The sequence below is a fragment of the Aethalodelphis obliquidens genome, unplaced genomic scaffold (assembly GCF_003676395.1).
Source record: "Aethalodelphis obliquidens isolate GAN/ISIS:26980383/991018 unplaced genomic scaffold, ASM367639v1 scaffold24, whole genome shotgun sequence".
NCBI classification, from domain to species: Eukaryota; Metazoa; Chordata; class Mammalia; order Artiodactyla; family Delphinidae; genus Aethalodelphis; species Aethalodelphis obliquidens.
Genome location: NW_020837968.1, coordinates 18,103,436 through 18,130,905, shown reverse-complemented (window position 1 = coordinate 18,130,905; position 27,470 = coordinate 18,103,436). Strand labels below are relative to the sequence as shown.

Sequence of the window (27,470 nt, the reverse complement as noted above, 5' to 3'; positions counted from 1 at the left end):
AAGCCACTTCACACACCAATTTCCCTACTGTGCATCGCAAGACAACTGTGGCGAGTGCCGGGAGGGAAAGGGCGGGGAATGCGCGCGGTCAGCGGGCTAGAAAAGTGCCTGGGCGGCTGAGATAAGGCCCGCTCAAATATGCCTTCTGCGCCGCACCACGGCTAGACCCGCGAGGATCCTCTTCCCTCATCGCGGGCCTTGACGCGGGGTGGGGCGGGGCGGGCGGACGCGCCATGTCTCAGAACCAATCGACAGCGCCGGGCACTATTCAAAAGGCCGAGGGGCCAATGGGAGCCCTGGGAAGCCAGACTGGGGGGGCGGGACGAGGAGAGGGCGGGGCCGGGGGGGCGCGCGCCCGGGCTGCGGGACCGCGGGGCGCGAGAGCGCGAGAGCCGGCAGTGTCGCGCGCGCGGAACCGCCGCCGGGTAGCTGCTCAGCGACTCTCCCGGAGCTGTTCGTGTTCCCGCCGGAGTCCGGAGCAGGTGAGCGCCCGTACCCACGCCCCGCTCCCCACGGCGCAGTCTCCGAGGGGCCGGGGGGAGGCCCGCAGGGCGGGCGGGGCGGGCGCGGCGGGCGGACCGGGGTTCCTGGGCGCCGGGCCTGGTGCCGCGGCCTCGCCCTCCCCTTCTCCGAGTGGGTCCGGGCCGCTGCTGGCGAGGCTGAAGGTGCGTCCGGCCCGGCCAGCTGCGGAAATGGAGCTGCGGTTTTAAATTGCAGACGTTTCCCTCCATTTTGGACGCGCCACGTCGGTGTAAAATGATGTTGGCTGGGGAGGATGAGTGGGTGGGTGACCCACCCCGGTCCCTTTGTCCCCGCCCTGCAGCACCAGCCCTCCCAAGCCGGCTCCGAGCGCCTTTTTGACAGATTAGCGGGTGGCTTGGTGGGCCCTGCTCTCGGGGAGGCAGAAAAGGCGCGGCAGCCTGGCGGACGGGGAAGTGGGGTTGCAAAGTTGCCTTTAATTCTCGCTGGTTGTCACTGGCCTTGAGGGTCGTGGCGGTCTCTGTTCGGCTATTCTCCAGTGCTGGCTGCGCGCGTTGCATTCCCTCGCCCGGTGTTTCCGCACACTCAAGAAACGGGTACTTAGGCAGGTTTGCGTACTCCAGCTAAAGCTTGATCCTACTTTTTCATCTTTTTAAAGGCTTTAAAAAAATTCTTCGTAATGACACCTTCCGACACTCTCAAGGGACACTTAGCGCTTGATGGCAGAGGGCCTGGTTCCAGGCGTTTCCATCAAAATGATTGCACGGTCTGGTCGGGAGTCAGGCTGTGGATATTCAGAACGACCCAGTAGATACATTGGACAGCGCGTGGACAGTGCAAGGGTTCAGCCTGGAGCGAGCGAGCTTGCTCACGGGCTGTGGCGGGCATGCACCCGGCCGGAGCCCAGGTAGATCTACGCTCCTGGTCCCAGCCCTCAGGGACCTTGCAAATAAATACGTGCAAATCTGTAATTACACTTTGTAGCAACTGCCGTGGAGGAAAGGGTGTGTGTGTGTGTGTGTGTGCGTGCGTGCGCGCGCGCTAATTTAGACTGGGCACCAAGTCCAGTTTAAGTTTAGTTTCTGAGAGCTGTCTAGGGAGGAGGGAAGAGAGTGAGTAGGAGGGGAATTATTGTTACCTTCAGTTCTTTATATTGCTTAGGGGAGAAGTCAGGCCGTGCCGCCCCTCCAGCCAAGAAGGTGGCGTTTCTTCTGCTTTCTGCGACAGGGGCAGGAGATAGGCCAGGGGTTCCCGTTTGGGTTTTGCCTGCCAGGCCAGCCTTGGGCCCAGGTGTTGAAGAGGGAAGCTGTCAAACTTCATTTGAGCTTCCCTTTCTCTGCCACGTTTAGACTAACTTGGGAAAGTGAGGAAAGATGAGCAAAGGCCTCTGTAACACTGCGATCAGCAGAGAATAACACATTCAGTTGTGCTGATAAACAGTAACATATTGGAGCTGATATGTGTGGAGATTCCAGTGCCAATTGCCACTGAAGTTAGCAAGCATGTTGTGGCTTAATAGAGAAAAGCCTGAGGGTCCCCATGTTTCCACTGCTAATGGGGAATGGAGACATTGTGCTCAGTAAACAAAATCTTTCTTTGCCAACCTACTTGGCTAAAACCTCCCTTCTGAGGGAGGCTGATCCCTGTGTGTTTTGATTCCATCAGGTGAGCATAGCGATGTGCGCAAATGTCCTGGGGCTTTTCTGTCCTACCTGGCTAATTCACTCCTGCAGAATTAGGATGTGATGCACTGTGTGACACTTGTGTGTGGATCTTGTGCAAAGTGGAGGTGCACATAATGTTGGTAGTTTCGCCTTTTGGAACATTTGTGTGTGAGATAGTGGTCTCCGAAGGAGCGTGCTGGTTTGTTCCTATTTTTTCTTTTTTTCAGCCATTATATGAAAGAACGTTATCGAGTCCTAATTCCTAACTCTTTTTTTAAAAATGTTTAGAGACCTAACAGATATCCACCAGCTATCTTAATTTGTTTAACCCCAAATATTTAATTGATAGCAGGAAAACCTCTTTGGCATTGACCTGTGTCCAGTATTGCACAGATACTGTGTGTGTGGCGTAAAATAGGTACAACGGAAAGATGCCAATAAATGAATTTTCCAAAAAGGACAGAATCTGCTCAAGGGCCTTTTAAAAAATCCAGGTGGCTCCCGGGTCCTGAGGGCCTGGGTTTCAAAAGTTTACAAAGAGTTGCTTGAAACTCGGATGGCATCTTCACGTAGAAAGATGTAATTGCCTTCTGCCCACCCTGGTTGACCAATGTCAGAGAACTAGTACTAATAGCAGTGGTTTGATTTTAGGGGGTCCGAGGAGAAGGAGGGGGCACGAGAGGAGGGCACATTTCCTTCCTCTTTCTTAGTGTTTGGAGGCTCAGAGCTAAATGTTGAAATAGGCAAAACTTGCTGTTGTCACCTTCCTTTTTTGTGCCCCTCCTCCGGGTCCCAAGGTGTCTACCGCCCTCTGCTTCCCAAGTGCCCCTCACGTGACTCCTCAGCCAGGTGTGACTTCATTCCCAGAGTGTCTGGGGTCCTCCCCGTGCCCCGACCGCCCCCCGCCCAGCCCAAACCTTCTCATTACCACAGTGATGCTCTCTCAGGTAGGTTTGGGAAGAAAGCCATCTCTTGTACCTAATGTGTAAATGGACTGACATCCTCTAATCACCACCTAAGTCTCTGTGTTTTCTTTCATCTACTGACCTAGCTCCTATCTATCTAAGCAAGTGGAGCTTGTGAAGTTTTTTCCTCAGGCGATTAACAGTGAAGAAATGTGGTGCTTGGGAAAGACTTTTTCTCGGGAGGGGTGTGGTGATCTTTCTCCTTTCTTAACTCTGGAGAGTCTTCAGAAGTTCTCGTGTTGTTTTTGTTGACAGGAGCCAGGTGAGGATTGTATCTTTATATGCCCAGAGGATGTTTCGGGAATTGCTTAGTTGGTGGGATGAGGGTGACTGTAAGGAGAGATTTTTGGGTCCTCCTGTCTCCTTCTTAGACGAGGCCCAGCTAGTTCAGTTGGTGTTGGAGCTGTCGGCAGGCGCTGGTTTTGTCCTGTGGAAAGGTGAATCTGCTGGTCCCAGGAGGGAGAAACATTACTACCTAAGAGCTTGAAGCACCCAGCAGTCAGTTGATGTTTGAAAAACAGGCCTCATGTAAGTGACAATTGCTGCAGATTGCTTGTGGCTTCTTAGAGTGTTGTTTTCATACCAGGCTTCATGGGCCACGTTTTGGTTCAGTGGAGAAGAGGGTTATAACTGGGGGTTGATGTCTGCTGTAGGCTTTTGAAAAAAGAGCTAGGATGCTGGCCCAGGTATGTGGTTGGCAGTTACTTGGTAGGCATTTGAGACTTCAGCTGTAAGACTTGAAAGCTTGGTGAAAACCCCAAATTTGCTATTCATTTTAGATGTGGAGTTATATTGTTCTCCCTGTTGGTAGGTTATAGTAATGCTAATTACACAGCCTTGATTTTCCCCATCTGTTGCCTAGTTTACTGTTTTTAGTAAAGGTAATTTGTTAAAAATTAGATAATACATCTTTAAAGCTTTTGTAAGACTACAGTCATCCCCCCTTATCTGCAGTTTCACTTTCTGAGGTGGTCACCTGCGGTCCAATAATATTAAATGGAGAATTCCAGAAATAAATAGTTCATAAGTTTTAAATTGTGTGCCACTCTGAGTAGCGGGATGAAATCTTGGGCTGTCCCTCTCCATCCAGCCTGGGATGTGAATCGTCCCTTTGTCCAGCGCATCTTGCCCATTAGTCACTTAGTAGCCATCTCGGTAATCTGTCGAGGTATCACACTGCTTGTGTTCAAGTGACCCTTATTTTACTTAATAATGGCCTCAAAGCACAAGAGTAGTGACGCTGGCAATTCAGATATGCCAAAGAGAAGCTGTAAAGTGCTTCCTTTAAGGGAAAAGGTGACAATTCTTGGCTTAATAGGGAAAGAAAAAAAATCCTATGCTGAGGTTGCTGAGACCTATGGTAAGAACGAATCTTCTGTCTGTGAAATTGTGAAGAAGGAAACAGAAATTCCTGCTAGTTTCGCTGTTGTACCTCAAACTGCAAGTTACGGCCACAGTGTGTGGTTAAGTGCTTAGTTAAGATGGAAAAGGCATTAAATTTGTGCCTTTAAGGTATTTTGAGAGAGGGACTGACCACCTTCATATAACTTTTATTAAAGTATATTGTTATAATTGTTTTATTATTAGTTATTGTTGTTAACCTCTTACTGTGCCTAATTTATAAATTAAACTTTATCATAGGTATGTATGTATAGGAAAAAACACAGTATGTACGGGGCTCTGTACTATCTGTGGTTTCAGGCATCCACTAGGGATGCCTGGGGGTCTTAGAATATATCCCTCTTGGATAAGGAGGGGACTACTGTATCTGCAGAGTTATCAATCAGAAAAGGTGTGTCCTTTGTGAGATTGTGCCTTATTAATTAAAGAAGTATAGTTACTGTAGGTGGGTAGCGTTTTGCATGGTGCAGATCATTTGGAGCCTTTATGTTTTGTCATATTTAATCCTTAGTGCCACTTCCGTGTACAGTGGCTGTATAAAGTGATTCCCAATGAGATATGGTGTAGCAGAAGGAACAACCTCTATGTCCTGACTCTGCCTCTTCATGCCATCTGTTTCTATAACCTTGAACAAAACAGTTAACATCTTTAAGCTTCAGTTTTCTCACCTTTAAAATAGGAGTTGTTCACCCTCTCCTCTAGAGGCTTTTGTAGCCTGAAAGTCTTGACCAGTTAAACATTTTGGAAAGTTGTACTTTAGCGTTTAATCTATGAAAAAAGACAAATGTAAGTGTGTATGCGCTGACTCTAATTTTTTTTTTTTTTTAAACTATTCAGACTGATTTTCAAAATGCCAGGTAGGAAATTTGCCGATGGTGAGGTGGTAAGAGGTCGATGGCCCGGGAGTTCACTTTATTATGAAGTAGAAATTCTGAGCCATGACAGCAACTCCCAGCTTTACAACGTAAGATACAAAGATGGAACTGAACTTGAATTGAAAGAGAGTGATATCAAGGTAAGCACTCTGGTTTACAGAGCATGTTTATAATAGTTGGGAAATCACTGTAGGTGTGGTTTTTAAGCTTTAGAGCAGTCAGGTCTGGCTCTCTGCAGGCGTAGGGTCACTCTCCTGCTTTAGGTCAGATCCTGTTTTTTGGCTTTGGGAATGTATGAATGAGGCACAGTGCCCTGTTGCTAAGAAGCTGTCAGTCTGCTGAAGTCAGACACTTACATCGTCCTCTCCCTAGTTTAATGCACTCTGTCATTCTGTGACAGTTTGTCATGCGTGGCGTTGGAGCACATCAAGGGTAGGGAAGGGCACTGGGTTTTGGGGAAGGCTTTCAGAGCTGAGTGCTGAGGACAGATAGGGAAAACTCAGGTGACGGGGTGGGGGGACTTCCACGGCGGACAGCATGCCAAAGGCTTGGGTCGGGAGTCACAGACGACCAATGCTGAAAGGGTGTGGTGGGCGAGGGCCGGAGGAGGGGAAAGAAGGAGCCAGAACTGGAGGGGTTTGGGCTTCATCCCAGACACCGAGGATTTAATCAGGAGAGTGACATTAATTAGATTTGAGTCCAAGGCTTCTCAACCTATCTGTGAGGACCTGAGCTTGCAAATATCTGGTCCGTGGTATAGAAGTATTTACGTAACATACCGTAATTACTAGGCAAATGGGGAAAAAAAAAAGGTACAAAATAAAACCCTAACTTTTCACTGTCAGATTCAATAGACATAAAATTGCTTTGTCAAAATGCTATAAAAATTGCTGCCCATCTCTTCTCAGTTTCATTCCTTGCTGCAGATCAGTAACAAACAGTTCTTGAGCCCGCAGCCTGTGGATCACAGTCTGAGTGCTCTAGACCAGGGGTTGGCAACATTTTTGAGTAAAAGGACTTGTACATATAGTTCGTGCACTGCAGGAGCAACTGTGGACATGGCTGTGTCCCAATGCAATTTTATTCATGGACACTGAAATTTGAAGTTCAGATGATTCTCACATGCCACCAAGTTTCATTCTTCTTTTGATTTTGTTTGCAGTCATTTGAGAACTGTAAAGCCATTCTTCACTCCTGTGCCACCCATACTGGGTGGGAGGGATTTGGGCTGGGGGTTAGTTTGCCTTCCTCAGGTCTAGGTTCCTGGAAATATTCGGAGTAGGTGAGGGCAGGGTAAAACATTGCTGTGTAACCCAGTCTTGGACTCGTTTTCAAGATCTGATCGTGTTTTATTCAGAGTGAAACTGAGATGAATTTTCTTGTTATTGTTTGTGTGCTAATTTTTTTTTTTTTGTCCTATCATCTCAGTTTTAATCAATGTTATTTGTATCTCTTATATATATTATTAGGAAAATGCACAGCTGCTTGGTTTAGAACATTCATTTCCTGGCAATACCTTCAAAGAAGAGTTAGGGGTGGAAAGGCTGCTTTGGTCTCAGGAGAGACGGGTCATTATAGCTGAAGCTGTTATTGGCCTCATCTGATGGATGCTCAGATCCCATGAGTTCCCAGGGTGGTTTTAGAGTCACTGGTGCAGTCATTGCCGTTGCTGCCCTCTGGCAGTGTGGGTCTGCGTGTGTTATGACTTATGGTGAAGCTCTGCCTTTTCTCCTCCCTCTAGCCTTTAACCTCCTTCAGGCAAAGGAAAAGTGGCTCAACTTCCAGTTCTCCCTCCAGACGCAGAGGGAGCCGCTCCAGGTCGCGCTCCCGATCCCCTGGCCGGCCCCCAAAAGGTTCCCGCCCATCCGTCTCAGCTTCGCACCAGGCTCACATTAAGGAAGCAAAGAAGGAAGCAAGGAAGGAAATATTGGAAGTTAAACTGACTCCACTGGTATTGGTACGTGTGTTTGGGAGATCTCCAACCTTACAACAGTGTTTAATCTGCCCAAATCATGTCTTCCCCTTTATGTGTACTCAAGTGATTTGCAGTTAATAATATTAAAGATTACATGAAAAAATGAATGTTTGGAAGAATAGAAGGTATAATGCTTTTAAATACCATGAAAAAGAACATTTTTAAGTTATGAGTGCAGTTTAATATTGTGGGTTTTTTCCTAAAAAAAGCAGTGTTTAAATTTGAAATAGATGTAGATTGTAGACTGAACTGAATAGTTTTTATAGTGAATAAAAGTTCATGTAGAAAATAACGAGACATAACTGTATCTTATAAAAACATATTCTTGCTGTCTTAGTATCATTGTACTTGATTGCCTTCCCTATTCAGAGATGATACTTTTAATGGAATTTACTTTCAGAGTTCAAGGTTGGAAATATTAGGTAGGGTGTGCAGAGCCTGGAGGACCTTGCACAATGAACATTTTAGATAGTAGACCAAATTGAAATAATAAATAAACAGAATTGAAGAAAGGTCATTGTTTATTCTCTTCACTTACTGTTACCTCTTTTCTGGATAAAATGTACAGATTTTTGATAATCTTAAAACACTGGATTATTACATAGTGTTTTGTAGTCAGATTTTTAAATTTTAAGATGTTGGGCGTAACCTTCTGTGTTGTATTTTCCTGCATCACTTTTTTTTTTTTTTTTTGCGGTACGCGGGCCTCTCACTGTTGTGGCCTCTCCCGTTGCGGAGCACAGGCTCCGGACGCGCAGGCTCAGCGGCCATGGCTCACGGGCCCAGCCGCTCCGCGGCATGTGGGATCTTCCCGGACCGGGGCACAAACCCGCGTCCCCTGCATCAGCAGGCGGACTCCCAACCACTGCGCCACCAGCGAAGCCCTGCACGTAGCTTTGACATCACATCATCCTTATTCTTTTGGACTCCTAATTGTGATCTTTGCAGTACCTTGCCTCACTGTGTGAATACCCCGTCAATTTGCAGTCAGTACAGTTCAGGGTCAGCTGACTAGCTGTGTTACAGGATTACATTTGTGGTTGCTGTGGATTACACGTTGGACCTTTGAAAAACCAAGAGTGTAGTTTTTAGGTGGGTCCGTTTGCTGCTAAGTGGCTCGTTGGCACTTTGGTAAACTTAAGTATATGTTGAATGCTGTCACTGCTCAGTTAGACCTTGATTTGAACTAGAACTTGATACTATATTAATGCCGTCTTTCGACAGCTGGCCTCCCAAAAGATATATTTCTCTTTTTAATTAATCTGTCAGTGACTTTAAAGGAGCAAAGTCACCTATTTCAGCCATACATTGCCTGGAAAATGTTTTGTAAGCGAAAGTCCTTCCTCTGTACAGTCAGCAAGAAATTCCCTCCACTGCTTGAAGAGAATGACATTCAAGGAAAGAGACTGAATTGAGAAAGGAGACATTAGGGAGAGAAAATGTAAGGTTAAATAGAAATAAGGCAGATGAAATTCAGAAAGTAGGCAGTTTGTAGGTTACTAGTAATACTCCATAAGTAGCCACTATTTCTTAATTTCCTGTTATTAAGCTGTTTGGGGGCCGTGAATGTCTTTTCCTCTTTTTTTTTAACCAGTTAATGAGCTGATTTACCAATTTTTACTGTATCTACCTCTCATAGTGAATATTATTAGAGCATCTGTTATCGAACAGTGAAATTATAAGATTTAGTCTAATTTTGTTTAAAAGATGGAAGATCTTATGTGGAAACCTCTACTGTAAGAGCCAATCTTTTGAAGATTAGGAAATTCTAATCAATTTTATTCCATTTCATTTTTTTAAAAAGTGGGCTGAAATTCTTCAGCATTACGGCTGTGAAAATCTTTGGTTGGTTTTATTGCTTGGTTTCACAGTACTGAACTTTTACCATCACGTACCTTTTTACTAAGTTATCATTCTTATGGTTAAAATGTTTTATATTCTTCAATTTAGAAGCCATTTGGAAATAGCATCAACAGATATAACGGGGAGCCTGAGCACATAGAGAGGAATGACATACCTCACAAAAACACGCAGGTACAGAGGGGTTCATTTTCCTCTCAGGTAATTTTTTTCCTTGTTAAAGTGACTTTCTCTAAAGAAGCACATTGAAAACCATAATTTTTCTTAGAATCTTTTCTAAGATTCTGTTCTTAAATTAAGACTGAGTATAATTTAACAAATTTATTCTTATTGTATATGGCTATACTAAGATGCTGAATTACTTAATGTGGTAGCATTAATGATACTTACTGACTACAGATATTTAATACTTTTTATTTTTTAAATAGGAAAAATTCCCTTTGTCACAAGAGAGTAGTTATATACTTACACAGTATAGCCTTCATCCACGAAGAGAAGAGGTCAAATTAAAAGAAATAGATTCAAAGGAAGAAAAAATTGTTACAAAAGGACCTACGTCGTTGAGAACCTTTGAAGTGACAGCCACACAGCAGAAGGACTTAGAATTTGGAGGAGTACCTGGTAGGCATCAGAACCGGCCTAGGGAGGGCAGGCAGGGTGGGCAAACGCTGGTTGCGATAAAGTGAGCAGGAAAGGGCTTTCTCTGAAGAAATCTGAAGGCAGCCAGGTGGGAGCCTGGGGAAGAGTTTCCAGTCAGAAGGGACAGCAGGTGCAAAGGCCTGAGTAGGAGCATTTTTGAGGGTTATCATGGAGTAGAAAGGGTGCCACTGTGGCTATATTTAAAACTTTTAGCAATCTTTTTTTTTTTTTTTTTTTCGGTACGCGGGCCTCTCACTGCTGTGGCCTCTCCCGTTGCGGAGCACAGGCTCCGGACACGCAGGCTCAGCGGCCATGGCTCACGGGCCCAGCCGCTCCGCGGCATGTGGGATCTTCCCAGACTGGGGCACGAACCCGTGTCCCCTGCATCGGCAGGCGGACTCTCAACCACTGCGCCACCAGGGAAGCCCTTTAGCAATCTTTTAATAGGTTTTGAGCAAAGAAGTGCAAAGAAGTGATGAAAGGAAGGTTGGTATGACTGTTGTATATAGGAAGGACGGTGAGCTATTCGTGACTGGGAAATCTGCTAATAATCAGATCTCAGTGACAGGGCCTGGCTTGGCAGTAGCACTGGGAATAAGCTGCATGCATCCAGTGGGTTCATGGTGTCTACACTACCTGTTAGACAGGTTGCTCTTGAGGGTCAAAGATCTGAAGCATTCAGAGGTTTGGAGTTATTAAGTGGGTGGAGCTGGTGAGGTCTTATGACTTAGTAAAAGGAAGTACTTATTGGTTAAATGGTTCAAAATCCTGCATGGCTTAACTGCTTTGTATTTTGTAATTTATAACTCTTGGCTAACTGAATCTGTTAAAGATGGTGTCCAGCATCGCTTAAAAGTCTGCGCACATGTAACGTGAATGTGATACTATTTTAATTGTGAGAAACTTAGGGGTATAAAGTTTTTTGTTCTTTAAAGATGAGACCGATAGTTTTTAGATGTTCCAATCTTCAAGTTTTTAGATGTTCCAATCTTCAGTTTGCTGGAGTTTCAACATGTTTGCTCCCATAGTGGTTGGATTTTCAGTGTTTTAGAGCTTGGTTTCCGAGGTGGAATTTAGCTCTTCAGTGCTGGGCATTTGCTGTTTTACTACCTTCATGCCTGTGGTTGCTTCCCACAGGATGTGACAGGTAGAGTTAAGACTTTCTAATGATGCATTAGAAATTGGTTTCAAACAGCTAGCCAGACTTAAGTTTCGACCTTAGAAATTCAAGTGAGTTTTGAAAAAAATAAAATAAAATAACCTGGATTGAAATTAGAGCCTTGAATGTTCACTGATTATTTGCAGGTGTTTTTCTCATCACGCTTGGCCTGCCTGCTTTCCTCTTCCTGTTGCTGTTGATGTGTAAACAGGAAGAGCCCAGTCTTCTGAATTTTCCGCCGCCTCTGCCAGCTTTGTACGATTTATGGGAAACCAGGGTATTTGGGGCCTACCTCCTCTGGTTTTTCCTTCAGGCTCTGTTCTACTTACTGCCGATTGGGAAGGTAAGCGTTTGTTGGCGGGGCGTATGGTATTATGAGATTTTCTTCCCCTCGCTCCCATGTTTATATAAAGACATTTATAGTAGTTTTAAGGTTAAAAGCTGTCCTTGGTCATAACTACCCAGACTTACTTAGTTTTAGTTTGTTAAGCGTTTACTCTTGTATTCTGTAACACATACTTATTAAGTGAAACTTAAAGAATCTGACTGAGGGTTCTTGTGTATCTTTCCAAACCAAATAGAGAAGAATAAGCCGTTTTTCAAAATAGCCTGACTAATGGTAGAGGTGGCTGGGAAAAAAAAATTCCCTCTCACTATATGTCCTTTCAGATGCAGAATTTTAAATTGCCAGTTGATAAGAGACTGAGCTCAATGGACTTTAGTCCTTATCTTTTACCTTTTTTTTTAATATGATGAGTTTCTGATTTTCATCTCTTTCAGAAATTTGTTGTCTGGACCATTGAATATTCTTTTCAGACTCATGCAGTGTCTTTAAAACTGGTCCTCATTGCTAAGTGTAGTTTTTTCTTCTTTCATTAGAATACTCTACTTGGATATATTTAAAAGAACATGAGATTCCCTAATCAATAAATAATTCATTTAAAGATCTTGTTCTTAGAGCTTTGCAAGTTTGCCAACTGTCTGTAAACCAAAGGATCAGTTTTATTAGGAGTGGCAAATGCCAGTGATAGGAGGATAGAGCTGCAGACTTGAAATACTTTGGAACCTCACCATAACATTGGCTCTAGCGAGGATTCTTGTGATGTGAACCTTCAGGTATTTTTGTGATAAGGCTCTAAAGTAAGAAATCACAAATTCAGATAAACTCAGGTAAAGCTAGTTCAAACTAGGTAATATTTATTGAGAAAAGCAGTTTTGATGGTTAAAATATATATATATATATGTCTGTATCTATATCTATATATATAGATAGCTATATATCGATTTTTTTTTCCCACAGACTAAAACCCAACACAGTAGTTGTTAGATACCTTTAATAGATAAGGATCATTTGAAATTAGCCTGTGGGGTTTTGCTAATCCTATAATCTCAGACAGATACTACATTTCTCCTGGGTTCCCTTTCATAGCTAATGAAAGGGTAAAGTAGTTTGGCCCAAGACAAGTGATACCATATTAGTATTTTACAATTTATAATGAATTGCACTATTTCTGAATAGTTATTTTGGGGAGTAAAATGTAGCTGCCATTGGGCAGGTGGACTTTTTCTCTTAACTCATCCTGTTCAAGTAGTGTGTTTCTTGAGTACCTTTTTTATGGGGATGCTGTGGGTGATGCAAATGAAGAGATGAAATGGTCCAGTGGACATGCTCTCAGTCTCTTATTGGAGATAAAAGAATCACATGAAATGATTGAATAACTAAGTGAGCGTATATGTATAAATAGCAGAGCAAGTAAGTATATGAGTCTGTATCATCAAGTAGCACATGGGCCTTGGGATTGGGTAAGTGGGGTTGAACCCGATTGAAAGGATGACACCAACGTGAGATAGTGGAGTTGTATTCTGCTTTGTAAGCAGTGGGGAGTCATTGAAGAGTTTTGAGCTAGAGATCGACTAGATGTACGGGTTTTTGAAAACACGTCTAGTCTTGTGGTGGGACATGGGATCGTTGGGGGAGAGTGGCTATGGCAATAGTCTCAGTACACGGAGAAGTCATTACTAGATTTGTATTTGAGATAAATTCCTGAAGGTGGAATTACTTTACCTAAGGGAGTGCCATGAAGATTTTTGAGACTTGTTACTAAAGTTTCCTACTAAAAGATGATCCTCCTTCTTGGGCATGTTGAAATTTAGGTGATTTTACAAGACATGTGTATCATGGTAAAGTGTTGTGCTTTTAAAATTTTAAATTAAAAAAAAAACCTTTTCTTTTAAGGTTGTAGAAGGAACACCTCTTACTGATGGAAGAAGACTCAAGTACAGATTAAATGGTGATTTTTTTTTTTTTTCAAGACTCAAATTGATGACTCGATAGCTCAGACTTTTGGGTACTGTACTCTTTAAACTGTCAAAGCTGATTATGCCAGAGGAGGAAATGGTAAATTTCTCTCAGTAGTCAGAAGAGCATGCAAGTAAACTGCTCGCACCTGCAGCCGATACGTCAGAATTATGCCATGTTAAGTAACAAGCCACTCAGTCACTGTTTTCCACTCTCCAGTTTTATTTTCTTAATAGCATTTATCGCTCATTGAAGCAATTTTGACTGTGTATCTTATCATCCTGAGTCATCCCCATGGCCTAAGTTCTGCACTGGTGTGGGCTTCCTGGCCACTCCTGCCCTCCGGAGCTCTTGCTCTTTTGCTCCAGCCACCAGCCTCCAGGCCGTCTCTAGGCTACATTCTCAGTGCTTTTGCCTGGAAAACTTTCCCCCAAAGTGTCGGCTGCTTCATCCCTGACGTGTCTCTGCTCAGAGGAGCCCTCCGATCCCTTTCTTTCCTTTACCCTGCTTTATTTTCCTCTGTGACAGGTCTTCCTGACATCAGTGTACTTGTCTCTTCACTGGGGTCTCCCCACTAGAAGGTGGCTCGTGGGCAGGGACTTGGCTGTGTTCATTGTGGTACCCTTTGTGGTACCAGCATAGGGACTGGCCTGTAGGAGGCGCTTGTTGGTAGGAGCCCTGAGTGGATGGAGTGGAAGTCTCGATGAGCGTCTCAAGAAGTGGGCATTGTCCCTCCTGACGTGGGCACCTCCTGGGGTAGGAGTGTGTGCTGAGTAAGAGGAACAGTCCACCTTTGGCACGTGAAGACTTTGATAAAGTACAGTTAACCTGCTTTTAAGAAATACGTGTATAGTGTAGTTATCCTTAAATGATTTTCCATTTTAACTAGATTGGGTGGACTGTTTTCCTTTTCTTGGGAATTATACTGTAAATTTCAGTTCTTGGCCTGTTTTAATCCTATCACTTCTCACCTTTCGAACTGTGGATACTTTTTTCAGTGACTCATCTAGCATCCACTGTATCTGAAATCACTCGACTGGGCTCTAAAAGGGAAGCCAGAGGTGTTTTAGATGACTGCCTCTTGTGCCAAGTGGGTAAGGCGTTGAACCTAGCTCCGCGCCTGACCCCTGGTAGATGCTTAGCACTGACTTGCTGCTACTGTCACATACTTTGTTTACTTTTACCAGATTCCTTGCTGCTGGAACCAGGTTTAGAATCTCCCACACACCCTCTCTCCTGCGCCTTGCGGCCTCAGTGAGGCCAAGTCTGGGGAGGGGTGGGGTGTTCCCTTTGGGCCATCAGGTCTGTCGCTGTTCGTGTTTTGTGGGCTTCTCTCTAGGTACCCACTTACTTCTCGTCCAAGTGCTCTTCTTTTCTGTTTTTGCTTCCCTTTGAGGGCGTGGCTCACTCAGAGGCTGAGAACAGTAGTACTGGGCTCGGAGCTGTCGAGCAAGCAGGCAGTGGCTGAACTAGTTGCTTGATCCTTCCTTTGAAAATTTCCTCGTTACTCTGGTTCTAGTATTACGAGATTTTACCATCATCAACTAAGGAGAGTCCTGAGACATTTTGAATAATTTAATCCACGTAGGCTAGAGAGCAAGAAACGGCTTCATCTACCATTCTTTTTCTTTAATATTCGTAAATTTTATGAGCATTAAATGAATGCTTTACAAAGTTAAAGAAAAAGTTTAAAAAGTTAAAAGTTACTCTTTGGAGTAAACCTGACACTGTGGAAAATGTGGACTTAAATAATAAATTAGAGATGACCATTTGACTTTACAAAAGCTTTGGTTTTAGAATTCTTACAGAAATAACACCTACGTCTTTTCTGTGTTAGACTGTTTTTATCCAAATGTGATTTGACTGCTTACTCAGAGAACAGTTTTTGCAGGCACTCAGCTCCTGAAAGGAAAACTGTTTCTTGGGTCCAAAGAAGCAGCAGCCAGTACACTCAGCTTCTGTCTGTTGAGCCATAGCAGGGCTAGCTCGGAACAGGAGCTCCTCCTGCGGGGCCTCGTGGGTGCTTCTGACTTTGGAATGAACATCTGTGGGCCTGGCAGTCCCTCCCTGACGTCCCCACTCGGCTGGTCCCCTCAGTCTCCTGCCTGGCCCTGGGGAACATTTGGGTTGTGGCCTCTTCTTTGAGAGCAGGGTCTTGAGGTCTTTGTTTGGGAGGTAGAGTACGACCAGGATCCTTTGAAACCCTTATTGATAAGTTATTTCGGGTAAAAATGTTTATAATTTATAACCACCAACATTGCCCTAAAGGCTTTAAACTGTGTGTTTGGCCCAGCTCTGTCAATAATTAGCCATTTGACTTTGGCCTCAGGGGTTTGGATTATGTGAATTTTGAGGTTCTTTTCAGCTTTTTAATAGTGAATTTCTGTGCACTTCTTTTCAGCTCTCTCTTCATTAAAAGCAGATGACTGTTCACAATGAAAAATAATAACTTAAGTATGAGAATATTTCACAAATTGTGTGCGAGATACAGCATCTGTATTGAAGACTGCTAACCTCAGGGGCACTGCTCGTTCATGTATTTGTGTGTGTGTAGCTTGAATAATGAAACTAAGATTTTACAAAATAATGTTGTATTATTTTATAATGGTGTAAATCCAATGTGAACCCTGGGTTAACATTCATTTTTTCCCCTCCCCTCCCTTTTTTAAGGATTCTACGCTTTTATCCTGACATCTGTACTCGTCGGAGCATCTCTCTTCTGGGATGTAGAGCTTTATTACGTGTACAGTCATTTCCTTCAGTGGGCACTTGCGGCCACCGTTTTTTCTGTGGTCTTGAGTGTTTATCTCTACGCCAGGGCTTTGAAAGCGCCCCGGGATGAACTGTCGCCGGCCAGCTCTGGTGAGCAGTGTTAGAACGTGGGTCCCACAAACGCCTCCCGCAAATGCCTCTCCACACCCTCACCCCACTGGCCCCTCAGCATCTGTTTCTAGGCTTTCATAGAATTCTCGCTTCAGTTTATGAGAGATGAAGAGAAATAGGAAAAAAAAGGAAAAGGTGAAAAAATTTAGAGAAAAATAAAAGGAAGAAAATCTGATTTTTTCCCCTTGTGTTTTCCTATTTGTTTCTTCTTCCTTTTTTAGTCACTTGATGACAGTAAGACATTTGAACAACTTCCAGCATTTTAGTAACATTAGTATTATAACAATTTAGGACAAATATTTTTTGTCCAAAATAGTAAACATCCTTTTAAAAAAAAACAACCAACAAATAATAGAGATTACAAATTGGTTGATTCTAACCTAAAGTACTTAAACATTAAAAAAAATTAAGTGGCTTATTTTTAAAATGGTGAGTCTACATTTAAAAAAGCTCTGGTTCCCCCAAAATCTAGGAATCTGGCCCCATAGGCCCCATGCCTATAGCAGCATGGATGTTTCCAGATGGGGCCAGTATCCCCTGCCCCCTGTGTCCTCACGGCCCCTCTTGGCTCTCACCACCATGCCTTTCCTCTCTGGCTGTTTGCCAGGCTCCTGGAGGTGATTGAATTGTGACCCTGGAGAGTGGACAGCAGTGCAATTTTAAAGCCTCATAATTGGGTTTGGAATACTGTTTGGATAAGGACTTTTCCCTTCATAGGAAACGCTGTCTATGATTTCTTCATTGGCCGTGAGTTAAATCCTCGGATCGGTACTTTTGATCTCAAATACTTCTGTGAATTGCGCCCCGGATTGATTGGATGGGTATGTCTTTTTTTTTTAATTTCAATTCAGTAGTACAAATTAGTCTTGCATTTGGAAAGGATTGTAGACAATGTTAAAGTAAGCTGTGGGTGGTATGTTTTTAGGAATAATCACAGCATTGCATAAATCTGTCTACTTAAAATATTTTCTTGCTGTAAATATAGTCCAGAGGAATAAGATGCCCTGTTACAGGTTATTAAACATTAAAAGAGTTTGTTTTATTTTGATTATATCAGTTTATGTTTATGTAGGAAAATAATAGTGTATGAATTAAGAAAAAATGTATTTTCCTCCCCTTTAAAAAAATGTATTTTGACTTAATTTTAGACTTGTTCGAGTTGCAAAAATAAAGAGTTCCTTCATACCACTCTCCCCAATGTTAATTAACATTTGGCAGAACCATAGTATAGTTATAAAAAACAGCAATTAAAAAGAAAAACCCCCCACAAATTAACATTGTTACAGTAGTATTAATTAAATCCCTAGACCTTATTTGAGTTTCACTAATGTTTCATGCTGTTGGCCTTTTCCTGTTCCAGAATCCTCTTCAGGGTCCGACAGTGCATTTATTTGTTATTTGGCCTTAGTCTCCTCTAGTCTGTAACAGTTGCTAGTCTTTCCTTGTCTCTCATGACCTTGACACTTTTGAAGATACTGGTCAGTTATTTTGTAAGAGTGTCCTTCAGTTTGGGTTAGTCCAGTGTTTTCTCATGATTGGAGTGAGTTATACGTCTTTGGCAAGAACACCACAGAATAAGTGTCTATCTCAGTAAATCTTATCAAGGGACTCCTGAGGTTGATATGTCTTATCACTGATGGTGGCTTCTCGGTAAGGTGGTGTCTGCAGCTTTCTCAGCTGGGAAGTTACCACCTTTCTCTCTGTAGAAACTATACCTGCCCCTTTTATTTCAGGTGGTCATTAACCTGGTGATGCTTTTGGCTGAGATGAAGCTACAGCATCGCACTGTTCCATCCTTAGCAATGATTTTGGTCAACAGTTTCCAGCTCTTGTATGTGGTGGATGCTCTCTGGAATGAGGTAATTAATTTTAAGAGCTTTGGAGTCAGATGGCGTTGAGTGTGGGTGATTGACCTGACCCCTCTGAGCCTCAGCTTCTTCCACACAAAGTGAGGAGAATATAACTTGCCTGCAAGGCTTGTGAGGATTAAATGAGTTGTGGATCCATGTGACGCATTGAGCTGACACACAGTGAGCACTGACAGCGGGTAGGTGTCGAGAACTTTGGTGATACTTCCGTGTATGTCAGCTGCTCTGTCAGGTGCGAAATATTTAAGATCTGTGGATCTTGGCTTTGTGGGTGTGACCGATTCATATAAATATAACTTTATTTATATGAATTAATGAACATTAATTTCTTAATGATTCTGTCAGATGAAAATGGATGGACAGATCATCATCGAGTTAAGATAGTGTTCTTTGGACTGTCAGATTGCCCTTTATAGTTCTTAGATAAAGGGGGAGATGTTTTATTGTCGGTGTTTCAGAATAAAAGAGTAGCTCTGATTAGATGGATATAAAACCAGAAATCATGATACATTGAGGAAAACAGTTTAAATAAAGCTAATTTCCTAACACTTGGCTTTCCTCATACGTTGATACATCATCAGTTTTTTCCGCTACTTGAAGACTGGTAAATGTTTGCTAATCTCGGTCTCCCCTAACTATATTCCTCTTGAAAATAATTTCTTCCTTGGGTCTGTTTTACAACTGTTTTATCATTTACTGTTATCTTTGTCATCATCTCCTCCAAATTCCAAGTTGAGTTTTCTTTCAGTTTGAAAAACGAAATTGGCAGCACTATGTCATAATGTTACAAAATAAATTCTCTTGGCAGTCTGTTGACATTTTGAGAGAAGGTCCATCTCCTTTAAGGTGTTTTTTTAAAGCTGTCTTATTTGGTCATATTCAGTCAAAATGACTTTAAAAGCTTGATATTGATTTATCGATAACCTTCCTTTTCTTTGGGAGGAGATTAGGACCTCTTTGAGGTGAACAGACCTCAAGTGCAAGTAGCCACATTTGGATTCTTGTTGAGCTCCTGCCACTGAACACCCTGGGCCCAGCCTTAGAAGCTGCAGAGATTGTGGGAGCATCTGATACAGAGTGCTTTGAAAATTCCAAGTCTACTCAAAATTAAACATGCTTTTGAAATTAAAAAAAAAACCCAACAATTCTTGTAAATGCACTTAGTCTTGCCAGTTGTAGGTCTTTCTTTGATTATGTAATAAAGGGCTCCTAAGAAGATGGTAGGTTACATTTTACAAGTCAGATGATATTTCCTCTGTTGCTTTATCACCTCAGAGATTTTTTTTTTTTAACTTCCTGTCTGGAAGCTTTTCAGTGGTGAGTAATTCTTCCTTCTCGTTTTCTGTCGTATCATGGTAGTCACTTTTGAAGTGACTTAGAAATTCACATTTTCTAGAGATTGAAACAAACATCGATTTCTGTTAATTAACAGAAAATGTTTGTATTTTAAGGCAAAACTGTTAAGGCAGTTTTTCACCAGGGGTAGTGGATTAAAGTTGGGAAGTTATTTTTTTAAATATGTTAGCAGTATCTCAGCCAGATTATAGCAGGCTTCTTGAAGAAAGGACTTGATTTTATGATTTCCTTTAGTATCTGGCACACTTTCGGGCAATTAGTAGATGCTTAATAATTTTCTTATTAGATTGGGTGCTAGGAATTCTTCTGCGTGTTGATGTGCCGCACCTTAGAAAGTGGAGAATATGAACTTAAATGACCCTTCCTGTGAGCCTCCGCTGGCTGTCCGGCAAATCCCCTGAGGCCCCAGGAACTGGGTAGGGCCGAGGGTTCTGCCCCTGCTGGCGCCAGCTGCTTATACCTTGTCCCTCGCTCACTGCCCACTCCCGTGTGCCCTGTCGTCATCACTGGTCTGCTCTTGTACCTGCTCCCGTGTGCGTAAGAATAGGCGCTCTTCACTAGAGGGTGACCCAAAGGGCCTGGAGTTGTTGCATCCATTTTTCTGTTCCATGGTCCTTTTGCTTGCTTTCTGGGAAAAAAAATGCATTTTGGAGATTATCACGCTTTTTCTTTAACCTAGAATATTGATTTTTTTAAATTTTAATTTTATTGGAGTATAGTTGATTTACAATGTTGGGTTAGTTTCAGGTGTGCCGCAAAGTGATTCAGCTATACGTATATTCATTCTTTTTTAGGATCTTTTCGCATATAGGTGATGTTCCCTGTGCTATACAGTAGGTCCGTGTTGGTTTGATTCTTCAGCAGAGCTTACTTATACTTGCTAATTTTTCTAGTCAGCGGGGAGTACTGGTGTCAGAGGCAGATTGGAGATGCCCTTGGGCAGGGCCGACTCCACTTCCAGAGCCGGGCCTGCAGGTTCTGGTCCAGGGGATCTGGCTGCTGGCTTGCGCTGACCAAATCCACACGAGAGTGCGTTCAGGTCCTGATTTACCCTGAGCAGCGAGGCAGGCATTTTCCCATGTTGCCAGGTAGTGTGGAAAAGCTACATGAAAAGCCAGATTGCTATCAGAAGTTAGGTTGGTGCATGTGTGCTGGGTGCAGGGGTGGCAGGTGGAAACCCATGCTCCCAGCCTTCCATCTTCTAGTCTAGTGGCGAGAGTCGCTTATTTACAGGACAGTCACACGGTCGCTCCAGGCTTCAGCAGGTGGTGGGTGGTGGCATCTGAGAAGTGCCTTGTCTAGGGGGAGGGTTGAGGAAAGCAGCATGGGCGAGGCTTCAGCTGAAGCTGGAGCGGGGTGTTCCAGGCAGAGGCATGGAGGCACAGGGGCGTTGGCAGCTCTGTTGTTTCAGGATCGCGGAGGGAGAGGGTAGAGCGACAGGAGAAGAACAGAATGATACACGTGCCGAGGGAACCAGATGCCCACTCCCACTTTAAAACGGTTTTGGTTGGTGTACTTTCCCTTAGCCCTTTATAAATTTGACTGTAAACTAGAACTTTACTTGAATACTTTAAACATTGAAGCTTTTGTCCCCCAAAGTTTAAAAGAAAATTTCCCCCCTCCATACCCTTACAGGAAGCGCTGCTGACGACCATGGACATTATCCATGATGGATTTGGATTCATGCTGGCTTTTGGAGATCTAGTGTGGGTTCCGTTTATCTACAGCTTCCAAGCCTTTTATTTAGTCAGTCATCCAAATGAACTGTCTTGGCCAATGGCGTCTCTAATCATTGCTCTGAAACGTGAGTATTAACTTCGGTCTCTGTGTAGTAAATATTGTGTGTGCTGTGGATCTGCATATTTATAGTGTGCCCTTTTATTTACTTTTTTCAAGTCTGAGTGGCTCTTTTTATTATAATAAATGGATAAATAACCACTTAGTCCCAACAACCCAATTAAGTACTAAGTAACCAAGTTCATGTTTATAAAAGGGACACATATGGCAGAGTTATGTACAAGAAAATGCTGGTATACACTGGGAACAGCTATCTAGCAGTAGGACACAACTACAGATCTTATCAGAATGAGGTGACTGAGAAAAACAAGGCTGATGGGAGGGAAGAACAGAAGACACAGACATAATAAGATATCATCTTAGGTAGCAGAAGGCATCTGGAGCATGGGGCTCGATGCTAGCTTTGACACTAGCTGTGTATTCTTGTACAGGTTGCTTGTTTTCTCTGATCCTTGAGCTCTTTTGGAAAATCAGGATTGAATTTTAGTCTTTCCTGGACCTTTTTTTTTTTTAATCTTTATTGGAGTATAATTGCTTTACAATGTTGTGCTAGTTTCTGCTGTATAACAAAGTGAATCAGCTATACGTATACATATATCCCCATATCCCCTCCCTCTTGCATCTCTCTCCCACCCTCCCTATCCCACCCCTCTAGGTGGTCACAAAGCACCGAGCTGATCTCCCTGTGCTATGCGGCTGCTTCCCACTAGCTGTCTGTTTTACATTTGGTAGTGTATATATGTCCATGCCACTCTCTCACTTTGTCCCAGCTTACCCTTCCCCCTCCCCATGTCCTCAAGTCCATTCTCTATGTCTGTGTCTTTATTCCTGCCCTGCCCCTAGGTTCATCAGAACCATCTTTTTTTGTAGATTATATGTATGTGTTAGCATACGGTATTTGTTTTTCTCTTTCTGACTTACTTCACTCTGTATGACAGACTCTAGGTCCATCCACCTCACTACAAATAGTTCACTTTCGTTTCTTTTTATGGCTGAGTAATATTCCATTTTGTATATGTGCCCCATCTTCTTTACCCATTCATCTGTCGATGGACACTTAGGTTGCTTCCATGTCCTGGCTATTGTAAATAGAGCTGCAATGAACATTGTGGTACATGACTCTTTTTGAATTATGGTTTTCTCAGGGTATATGCCCAGTGGTGGGATTGCTGGGTCATACGGTAGTTCTATTTTTAGTTTTTTAAGTTACCTCCATACTGTTCTCCAGAGTGGCTGTGTCAACTTACATTCCCACCAACAGTGCAAGAGGGTTCCCTTTTCTCCACACCCTCTCCAGCATTTATTGTTTGTAGATTTTTTGATGATGGCCATTCTGACTGGTGTGAGGTGACACCTCCTTGTAGTTTTGATTTGCATTTCTCTAGGGATTATTGATTAGCATGCCCTTTTAAATGGCCTTAATTGGCTCAGGTTTGAAGTAATCTGTGATGGATGAGTTGAGTAATAAAAAGATTCTTGCATCTTACAAAGAGAATGGATGTTTCTTTCTTGGGTTCTCAGTGGTTCTTTAAACATAATTTTAAACAAACCATTTGGTTTTAAAATTTATTAAATTTAGTTTAAAATAATAAGTTCATTTAAAATTTTATTGTCTTAGTAATGATTCATTTTTTCTGTTGAGTGCCTGCCTTTTCTGGTAGCACCTTAAAAAGTAGGGAGATTGGTCTTGCCTTCCTAGAGCTTCCATTCTAGCGGGAGAAATAAGACGCTCAGACACTGCATTGAGTAGTAGGAAGAGTCTAGAGGAGGGACTTACAGACCGAATATGATGGGAGTTTAAGGTAGAGAGTGCGTCTCTCTGGGGGAACATCAGTGTAAACCTATTGGAGGATGTGGTGCAGTGGGGAAAAGTGGGATGGGGAGGTAGATACATCGGACAGAGGGAACCACTTGGCCAGGGTGGATGCTGGAGACGAGCGAGGAGAACACTTTGGCCGGGTGCTCGTTGGTTAGCTTCAGGATGGCTTTTCTTTCGTTTCACTGTTGGTTAAACACCTCCGCCAGAGGGAGGGCAGGGAAAATTAGCACTGGACTTCAAATATTGCTAGTTTTGCTGCACTATTCAGTATTTATGGTAGAAGAAGACATTCAAGCTATTGGTTGAAATTAAGATTTAGTTTCTTCATTGGTTTGGTTAAACGTGCCTGTGTGTTATTCAAGACAGGATATGTATATTTTACAGTTAAGCTAAAAATAGGGAGTAGAATTATTTCTTACTACTTCATTGAGGACTGATAATAAATAGTGATATGTCAGGGCCTCTTAATTTTGACATTTCGGAATTTGAAGTAAAGCCACCAACTTGGAGGCTTACAGTGGGATTCGGCATATATTTATGTGCAAGTTGTTCTGGTGCAGATTCTGAGCTATAGTTTTATTAATAAAGCATTCATGTTGTGGCCAGTAGGTATCATAACTAACAGATGAACTCCAGTATTGATTTTATTGTAATGTGGGCTGCATTAGATTTTATTCATGGATGTAACTATATTTGTTAGTTTTGCCTTCATGGTAGATGATGAAAGCTGTACGATAGTGAGATATCGGGATCATATCTTCTTTTGACCTTCTAAGATTGAGAGGTTTTGAATTGTTAAGAAATAAAGCTATTCTGTACTTTGCAAATTTCCTTGGAGCACAGGAATAATTTCTAAATGAAATTACAGATGCTTTTAAATAAAGATTAAAGCTAAATTGTTAACAAATGAAATTTTTAAAAAATTACAGTGTGTGGATTTGTAATCTTCCGATGTGCAAATTCTCAGAAAAATGCATTCCGGAAAAATCCCTCTGATCCAAAGCTTGCACGTAAGTATTGGTTTATATTTATAGTATTTATACCACATAAAGATTTTATGTCTGTTTGTCTAGAGATCATTAAAAATGTATTTTTATTTTTGTATAGATTTAAAGACCATTCATACTTCAACAGGAAAAAATCTTCTCGTTTCTGGATGGTGGGGTTTTGTTCGCCATCCCAATTACTTGGGTGATCTCATCATGGCCCTGGCATGGTCCCTCCCATGTGGTAAGCATTTAAGAAGAGAACTGATTTGACTCTTTCTCCGGCCACCATAGGATGTGTGTGTGCTCGTTGGGTCTGGGTGCCGCCTGTTGGAGGTTTGGGTTGCCCGTTCCCCATCTGGGTGCTGCGCTTTTGGTGTATCCAGCACCGCATTCGTCCAGCGTCTGAGGGGAATTAGGAATTCACCGAGCCTGAAGTTTGAGTCTAAACTTCTGCAAGCAAAATTTTAAGTTTTAAGCTGTGCCTGGTAGCTTTTTTTCTAAGAAGAATATGTAGAAATTAACTTTCTATTTGTGACTCAGTGTACGTAGATTCTGAAAAACTCCGGTTCTTAAGAAGAAGAAAAGGCACACTCTGTTGTGTTTGTGTTGGTGTCAGCGCATACCCTGCAGTGCTGTCTGCCCTGCCCACCCTGCCCCTCACGGGTGGCCTGCCGTCCTCTTCCTGAGCACCGGCGGGGAGGAAACGGGGAGATTTGCTTTAAATAGAGGTTCTGATTTTGAAGGATTGTTAGGGTGGATTAATCACTGTTCTCTGAATAGCTTTTAATTCAAATACTACCTCCTGCCACACACTAGTGGGAATTTATGAACCGGTGTAGTTGTTTCCCCCATTGGAGAAAATGAAGTAACGGGATGGTCCATTTTTAGACGATTTGGGGACCAGCAGGAAACAATACTGTGTAGTTGTGTAGTGATAATAAAAATATCTAGTACTATTTACTGTTGCTGTCCCCAGGTTTCAATCACGTTCTTCCTTATTTCTACGTGATTTATTTCACCATTTTGCTGGTGCACCGGGAGGCTCGCGATGAACGCCACTGTAGGAAGAAGTACGGCCTGGCGTGGGAGAAGTACTGCCAGCGCGTCCCGTACCGCATATTCCCATACATCTACTGATTCTGGTCTAGGCGCTGTCTAAATGCTCCTGCAGTTTTGGTTCCATTGACAAAAAAAGGAAAAAAACCCAAAATGAACCTTTCGTTGCACTGACAGGATCTTTATGTTTCTCTTTCTTTTTGAGGCAGGACTATAGAGCCAAGTAGTAAGTCTTTTAATGTAGCTGTGTTCATTTTTATTAAATCATAACAATTAACATAAGGAAAATATAAATAAAGATGTTAGAATTTGCATTCTAATAGGAAATTTTCAATCCTTAAAAATCTGAAAACAGTCTTACAAATGCACTGAATACTGTTGATGTTTAGGGTTTTTGATTACCTTTCAAAGTTTGATTCCTTTGTCCAGTTGGTTTTTCTTAAATGAAAACAGTTACATTTTAAAGTACGTTTATGTTTTATTGCATTAAGAGAATAGAATTTGTTTCCCTTTAAATTAAATCATTTACTAGCTATGTGATTTGAAAGTAAAAACTGGTCCTCTCTGTTCAGTGCTGTACGGGAAGGGGGATGATTGATAGTGGACACTGTTTAATGAAGACCATTAGTAGTGGTTTGCTTAACCTCAACGTGTAAAACTGCATTTGAAACTGTAAATACATAGCTTTTATGTAATATATGGGGACTTCAGATTTTTCTGTATAGTATTTTGAATGTGAAATAATTTTCGGGACTAAGTATCTTTTTAACAAACATTTGCAGTATTTTAAATTAAGTTTTGTAAAGTACTACATGCGAATTAAACATTTTGAAAGAAGTGGAACTCATTTAATATTGTATGAAAGATGCTATTAAGAGTAGGAAGGGTATTTTTCCTAATCCAAAGTTTGTGAATTTGGCTTTGCTACCTCAACCGCGGGTGTTTGTTTGCCTTTATAAACTGTTGCAAATAGAAAAATAGAATAAATATATATTTTTGGAATAACATCACTATTTAAACATTTTTACACAGAGTGGTGTTTGAAAATTTGCCATTTCTGAAAGGCTAATATTTTTATATGTTTTTGACTTTTTAAATTAAACTGTGTTTTTGCTACTGTTAGTTCAGGCAGTTTATACTGTATTTTGCATAGCCTTTATATTTACAAAACTCTACTCCCTGTAAAGGAGTGTTGTATTCATCTTTAGAAATCTATTTATCTAAATACAATTTAAGGGAATAGTTTAAAATCGTTTCTTTTAGTTTAATAGCTGTGCATAAGGTAGCTTTAGCCATTAGATTCTACTTCAGTTGAGATAGTCTCATTATTAATTGTCCTATAATGGAACAGTAGCAAATTCACTAAGGTTTCGTATTCAGAGTTAAATTGTTCTCCAGAATCTTAAACATAGGGGAATCTAATAAATATAGTGTATATGTTTGGGTTTTTAATTATACATTTTACATATGAGCCATTTAGATATGCAGTGTTTGTTCTACGCTGCAGTTCGAAGTGTATATAACAGAACTTACGTTAATGTGATCATGAAGAACATTTCCGCATCCTTTAGTCTTTAAACATCGTTTTGGTGAAATTTTCAGTGTTTTATTAGTACTGATGTATGCAAGCAGTTTTTTAATGCTTCTCTCCTGGCATCAAAAAATGGCGTCCCAGCCTATTCTATACTAGATTCACCAATGAAGCTTTAGGGGAGGAAGAAGGACCTTTAATTCTTTCCTTGGTAATGAGAAAAGAGCTGTTTCCAACACAGTGCTGCAGTTTCTGGATATCAGCTACAATTTGTTTTTAATTTTGTTTTTGACATGTTTGTTTATTTGACAAGTTTTATAATGAAGTTTTAAGTTGGAAATAAAGTTGAAAATAAGATGTTGCTTTGATCACTTTGGAGTCTTTTTTTTTTTTTTTTTTTGGCCTGTAACTCTGGGATCATTGGGACCAAAACAGGAGCCCTTAGATTACCACTCCCCACCCCAACCCCTGTTTTTTTCTAGGATCCTTTGGGACCCTCCTGGACCACAAGGCAAACTGGGACCCCTGGCAAACTGCTGTTTGCATTGAGGCTCTCAGAAGTTGGAGCTTGAAAGGGGTTAGTGGAGGGTTCCCAACTCCCAGACAGTGGTCATGGATTTAGTATTTGCTCTTTGAGCAAACAGAGGAATGATCAAAAGTATCATAGACTCAGTAATACTTTCAAATGAATTTGTATTACAAAAGCACCTAAGTGCATGTGAAAGATAGTACATGTGTGTGAGAGAGGCATTTGTGTGTCAGTGAAATGAGATGAGACACTTTCATGTCTTCGTCTCTCTTTCTTCCCAGTGTGACATGGCTTTGCAGAACGTGGGTGTTTCGAATATGCACCA

At 42.1% G+C, this 27,470-nt stretch overlaps 1 protein-coding gene across 2 annotated transcripts; it reads left to right on the top strand.

The window, feature by feature from the left end:
* Positions 1–361: 361 nt before the first annotated feature.
* Positions 362–26,978, top strand: LBR (lamin B receptor). 2 transcript variants are annotated; one of them, XM_027122297.1, is made up of 14 exons: positions 362–482; positions 5,348–5,525; positions 7,127–7,342; positions 9,311–9,394; positions 9,649–9,841; positions 11,165–11,361; positions 13,255–13,309; positions 15,988–16,179; positions 16,918–17,021; positions 17,934–18,059; positions 21,060–21,228; positions 23,970–24,050; positions 24,148–24,270; positions 25,006–26,978. In XM_027122297.1, exons 2-14 carry the CDS (start codon positions 5,361–5,363, stop codon positions 25,164–25,166), a joined length of 1,866 nt encoding a protein of 621 aa, XP_026978098.1. In that variant the 5' UTR covers positions 362–482; positions 5,348–5,360; the 3' UTR covers positions 25,167–26,978. The 2 variants fall into 2 exon arrangements, with proteins under 2 accessions (XP_026978098.1, XP_026978097.1); XM_027122296.1 differs by lacking the exons at positions 362–482; positions 23,970–24,050.
* Positions 26,979–27,470: the final 492 nt, after the last annotated feature.

Excerpts from the sequence above, each read along its gene's own strand:
- LBR (XM_027122297.1), top strand. The coding sequence starts at position 5,361 with ATGCCAGGTAGGAAATTTGCCGATGGTGAGGTGGTAAGAGGTCGATGG. Across the intron at positions 7,343-9,310 it reads AACTGACTCCACTGGTATTG|AAGCCATTTGGAAATAGCAT; the intron begins GTACGTGTGTTT and ends TCTTCAATTTAG. Across the intron at positions 18,060-21,059 it reads TGGATGCTCTCTGGAATGAG|GAAGCGCTGCTGACGACCAT; the intron begins GTAATTAATTTT and ends ATACCCTTACAG.